This window comes from Vombatus ursinus, unplaced genomic scaffold (assembly GCF_900497805.2).
Source record: "Vombatus ursinus unplaced genomic scaffold, bare-nosed wombat genome assembly UNPS02014778.1, whole genome shotgun sequence".
In the NCBI taxonomy this organism is placed as follows: Eukaryota; Metazoa; Chordata; class Mammalia; order Diprotodontia; family Vombatidae; genus Vombatus; species Vombatus ursinus.
The window spans coordinates 5,396,317-5,402,316 of record NW_020954556.1 but is presented as its reverse complement, the minus strand read 5'-3'; the positions used below and the strand labels follow the sequence as shown (position 1 = coordinate 5,402,316).

Genomic DNA, 6,000 nt, shown 5'->3' with positions numbered 1-6,000 from the left:
CCTACAGAAAGGTGGGGAAGCCCAGAGGGGGAGATAAGAAGGGAGAGCATTCTAGGCACGGGGGCACAGTGGGCAGAAATGGCTGGATTCAGATGGCATTATACAGATATAAAATATTCCCATTAAAATTCATCCATACCACATGCAAACCCCAACCTCTGCACTTTCAAACAAAAAAGTAAGACAATACAAAGATAATCCAATTTTAAGTTAAAAAAAAAAAAAGAATTCCAACAAGCAGCATTTTCAGGGGTCATTTTTATTATAAATTTAATATGGCTGATTAATGAAAAAATCACAATGAAGTACCAATAAAATGTCTGTCAATATCAAAAATTTAGCAGCATTTCAATAGTTCCTAAGCATTAGTTAAGCTTTCTCCCTCCCTCACACCTACAAAAAACAACAGCTGAAGGATGGGGTAGGGTCCTGGTTTCATCAGCTCCTGTCCTCCAATACATGCCCTAAGCCAATGGACATTCTGATCAGTGACTGTTTCGACTAAAATCAAAATCAGAATTTCCTTCTTGAATTGTAGCTGAATAGTTCTATAATGTCCCCTCATAGAATATATAACACTTATTTCAAAGTCTGTGACTGGAGTTTCTTTGATGAGCTGACAGGGGTAGGGAGAAGGGTTGGGGGGGACCATTTGAAGTGCAGACCGGATATTGCACCATTTTATCACATTTCCTTAAAATTGTATTGTTCTCTCTAATAAGCCACATAACTCTAGAACACTCAAGAGCTTCCTGATACGCAGTATATGGGCAAGGAGGGGAGAGGAGGGAAGATAAAGTAGCGAGATCGTCGATGCTACATGGGAATGATGGGTACATCAGTCACGACAAACTACTCTGGGGCAGGGTCAAATATGATTGGTCTTGCCACATCCCGGTTTAATAGTGGAAACAAGGAAGGAGATAAATATAGTGTGAAAATGTAATACTGGCGAAATACTCCCCTGCTTCTTTGGTACTCTCTAAAACTTTCTGATCCAAAATGTATAAGGGAAATGCACCATTAAAAAGTTACAGTTTTAAGTATTTACAAAAGCAATTACAATATATTACACAATAATCAATACAGTATATGGACAAATTATTCATGAAAGCACTTGTGAACTTTTGTTCCAGTATCATTTCCATAGCACAGAGACCATTACAGACCTACATACAGTGTGTTCAAATGTGTGTTACATAGCCTGTACCTCATTTATCTTACAAACAGGGGAAAAAAGAAGCATTTCCCAATCTACAATTGCCTTGAAAAGGCTTTTAAAAACCGCCACTGAAATAATTATATACAGATTTATTGGATAATTCTAGGGAATTCTCTCCACCCAACTCTGAATATATTTGCAGTAGTAGTGTTTCCTACTCTATGTAGATAGTATATATTTAATATATAAGTAACGGCATCACATGTTATATCACCAATTGAGCACACGTTTTTATAGACAGTAGTTAAGTTAGATGACGGAAGCTGGGATCCTGCCACTTGGGTGGATAGTGTAGTGAGTAGGGTCACTGTCTGTACTCCAGGATACAGCGAAGCTGGTGGCTTAGAGCGAGCATGTATGTGCGTGCTGTAGACGTGTGTGCCATGTGTATGCCAGGAAGAGCCAGCCACACCGTGTCACACCCATACACACACTGGACTCTCCCTTTACTGATGTATGTATTTATATCCTGGTGCCCCTTCACACATACGGCAGGATGCCGTACATTAAGATGGCCATCACCGCAGCGCTGAATAAGCCAGCCACTGGGACGGTCACAAACCAGGCCACAAAGATGTTCCGGAAGAGATGCCAGTCGACGGCCTTTCGTGAACGGATCCAGCCCACTGCTACCACGGAGCCGACCTGGAGGGATTTGAGTGTTTACAAGTGAAAACATGGTCTGGGAAAGCAAGAAAAGGGTTTTACAATCAACTAATGCCAGCTTGCTGATACCATGGCTGACCTGAGAGATGAACAAGTCCCAGGACAACGAGTGAAATTATTCCTTCAGCTTCCTATTGCCCATGTCTCTAAGCAGGGCATCAGTCGGCAGTCCTGTCTGCCTTCTTGCCACTGTTTGGACCCAGGGGAGTTTAAATAATTAAATGTTTCTTATTATAAATTCCATGTGAAAACCAAAGAAAACATCTTTGTTTTAAGTCCTAATAGGTCTGATCAGGTGTCCCCTTCCCCTCCACAAGATCCTGCCCATTGTAACATCTGCATTTATAGACAAGCATACTATTTACTTAAGTCCCTTCCATATATTTGGTAACAATTCTGAAGTAAAACACTCATTAACACAAACATCGCCATTATGGGAGGCATGACTGCCAATTTCTGCGTCTCCTACTAGAGACACATGGACATTATAAATCCCCAAATGCCTTAGCTATCTTCTGAACACCTGCTTCTGATTTTCTAGTGGTTTAGGGATTGAATTTTAAAAAGCAAACTTTGCTTCAGGGTCTCTGGACACATTCATAAAGTGGAAAAAAATGAAATGATTAAAAATGAACCTGTGACTTAGAATGGGTCTTGACCTTCAAAGACAGCCCCAAATGACAGGCTAACTGAATGCCACCGTGGCACACTGGAGATGCCTCCCTAGGAATACCTGGGCTCTGCTGATCCCCTACATCAAACTGAGTGCCAGTAAAAGCATACTAGCCAATCATCCAGATGATAAGACTCAGAATAGGAAGGGTTGTTGTGACGTTGCCAGCATCTACAGACCAGATGTACCTATATGAAGGGCAACACTTAGAATTATATCTGGATGCAAGTGATGGAGACAACTGTGGTCCACCAAAAGAGAGCTAAGCCTGTGTTCTACCCACTGTAAATTGTGATCAACCTCTGCTTCTGCACCTCTTCAGCCATGGTGGTGTCACACAAAGGCCACTGACTTTGGAAGACAGAGGCCAAGGGTTTTTGATGACTCAATTATCTCTTTCACCTTCAGTTTCCTTATCTGTAAAAGGGGGACAGTAGGATTTGCCTACCTCCTGGGATTGTTGTGAGGATGAAATAATAAGGCGCCATGCTTAGGATTTTTAAATGAACGTTTTTATCCCCTATTATTAATGATTGATTTTCATAATGGTGACCCTGACACTGCAGAATCTCAAGGGCTGCCCCCATCAGATGTTCCCTCATGGTCAGCGTGTGTCGGTGTTAGCGTCATAGACTTAGAGATGGAAGGTCAGTGGAGGTCATCTAGCCCAGCCACCCCATGGGGCAGATGAGGAAACTGAGGTGCAGAGATGTTAAGTGACCTGCCCATGTTCATAGAGATATCATGGGGCAGAGCTGGGATTCAAACCCAAGTCCTCTGACTGGCTCCAGCAGCCTTTCCATTGTACCCCATGAATGTCACATGCACGGTAACTCTGATGACTGAGATTCTGATGGAGAACAACCTATTCTTGGACTATCAATTGTTTTTCAGTTGTGTCTGACTCTCTGTGACCCTCTTTGGAGTTTTCTTAGCAAAGATACTGGAGTGGTTTGCCATTTCCTTCTCCAGGTCATTTTACTCATGAGGAAACTGAGGCAGACAGGATTAGTGAGCTGACCAGGGTCACACAGCTAGGAAGTGTCTGAGGCCAGATCTGAACTCAGGAATATGATTCTTCCTGACTCCAGGCTCGGAGTCCTATCCATTGCCCACTTCTGGACTACAGAAGAGATTATGGTAATTTTTTTTAAATTTCCCATTTGTGGAGAATAGGTTCGAGAGGTCCCCGCCAGTATAATACTTTCAGTTTTTTAGATGCAAACAGTAAAGAAAGCCTCCAGTAGGTAGGAATGGGAATGTGTGTGTGGGGGGGAATTCTGAACCCTCCAATCAGGAGGGTTTCCTGCATATGTTCCATACTGACTGTTTTCTCCAGTAAACGAGAAGTCATATCTTACCCTTCATCAGGAAGTTGTAAAGGGACAAGCAAAGAGAACAAGGTCTCTACCTGGGAGGAAAAATCACAACAGTAATTATTCCCTTAATCAAAACTCAAATTCTTTAGCAGGATCAAATATTTTCCATTTGTCTGCCCAGTTTCTGGGTTAATTTGAATGTGCTTCCTCGGCAAATCCCACCAGGAGGGAAAAGAATCTCAGCTAATTAATGAACTGAGAAAATTCTAAGCGTGGCTTTCGAAATTCCCTACACCTGGCAAACAACTCTTTTCCAGTAACACTAACTCTTCCGCTGCCTCTGTTCTCCAGGTGAAGGGGGATTCTCTGCAATCACTTGGTGAATCTTGAGGAGGCAGCATTGGGGAGCAGAGAGAGAAGCAGGGAGCCTCGAGGCAGAAGAGTTGGGATCTAGTGCTGCTAACGACACACATGGCTGTGCATCCCTGGCCAGGGAAGGTCTGTGTTTGCACTGGAAGAGGGAGTTTCCAGTATAGGAAACACAGGTCTGGGCCAAAAAAAGGGGGAGTGGGGTGGAGTTTCATCGGAGAGAGTGCTGGCCATGGCGTCCAGAAGACCAGAGTCTAATTCCTGCCTCAGACGCTTCTTGGTTGTGTGAGCCTGGGCAAGTCACCAAACCTCCTTCTCCTTCAGCTATAAAATGAGTACCTATCTCCTAAAATAGCACCTACCTCCTGGGGTTATCGAGATGAAATGGGCTCATGAATATGAAGTGCTTTGCAAACTGGAAAATGCTCTATATTATTTTTATGAAGAAAATCTATGTAACTCTGGGGAACTGATTTAACTTCTATGTGCCTCAGTTAAGTCAGAGAGGATTTATCCACTAAGTCACAGTAGGGTCATTTAAAATGGAAAACCAAACCAAACAGCTTCCTTTCAATCATCCAGACTGGCTGTCTGGAGCCAAGACTACTCCAGTCAAGAGGTGCCCTGTGCTGTTCTTTACCCTCTAGTATGAACAATCCACACTAATGGCGACAACAGGAGTGTGGATTCTAAGAACTCTCATAGCGCTTTAGGGTTTACAAAATACGTTCCTTTACACGGCTGTCACATGAGAAATACAAACAGTAGATAATCCAAAATCTGCACCGTCTGGAAGTGAAAAAGACTCTTGAATTGGGTCTAAATTTGTATCAGAGAGTTCACAGATATTGCCTATATATAGTAGTTGAGACCCTATCATTAGTCAGCTATCTAAAGTTCACCGCAAGAAAGGATCATTAGCAAATTAGTGAACTGTGCTTCTGTGAACATTTCTATTCTCAAGGCTAACTGCCTGTTTAAAATTTTTCTGCTTTGATCAGAGGTATTATTAAACTGACGTGTCTGATGGGCTTAGGTCTTTGGTAATGAAATGCATAATTTTAAGAATGTAAAAAGAAGGAAGTCAAAAGACAAGGGTTCAAGTCCTACCTGTCAGACTATAAATCCTTGAGGGCAGGAAATGTCTTTGGCCACTTTTTGTGACCCTGGAGCTTACTGCAGTACCTGGGGTACACCGGAAGAGCTTAATAAACGTTTATTGATTGACCGATTGCCTCTCCCACTAACTAGAAGTATGACCATGGGCAAGTCACCTCACCCCGACTCTGCATCTAGTTTCCTGACTAGTAAAAACTGGACGGTTACACTAGGTGACCTCTCTAAGCCGACTGTGTGGGAGAAGCCACGGTCATTTACTAGTGGCCACTAGGAACTCTCACAGACACAGCTACAGCAAGGAAGAGAACACACTCAGCAACCTGGCTGGGGGACTGGACTTGGGGTAAGGTTCGCCGGGAGGAACAGCCGAGATAGTGTGTGTTGCCTGCAAACCTTAGATGGCAGTGTAAAAGTCAGTTTAAAGGATTATTATTTTTACTGTCTTTTCTCCTATTGTCCCGTTTTCCTTCGGTGCTTCTCCTTCGGGAGGAGCTGCGCCAATGCTGAGAAGAGCCAGCACCTGGATGTTTGTTCTTTCCTAGCTCTCCAGGTCTTGATTTTCTGGGGTAAGGGAGAAGAGCATGCCTAAAAATTCACGGATAATTCCAAAAGCTCATCTTCATTCTTTACTG

The 6,000-nt window shown here is 43.0% G+C and overlaps 1 protein-coding gene across 9 annotated transcripts in view; it reads right to left on the bottom strand.

Annotated features, from left to right (window-relative positions):
- Positions 1-255: 255 nt before the first annotated feature.
- Positions 256-6,000, bottom strand: part of SLC20A2 (solute carrier family 20 member 2) — a 115,596-nt gene continuing 109,851 nt past the window's right edge. For all 9 annotated transcript variants that reach the window (XM_027865172.1, XM_027865176.1, XM_027865177.1 and 6 more), the window contains one exon: positions 256-1,867. In XM_027865172.1, the coding sequence (XP_027720973.1) occupies positions 1,703-1,867 (165 nt within the window). In that variant the 3' untranslated portion in view covers positions 256-1,702. The remainder of the gene's footprint in view (positions 1,868-6,000) is intronic.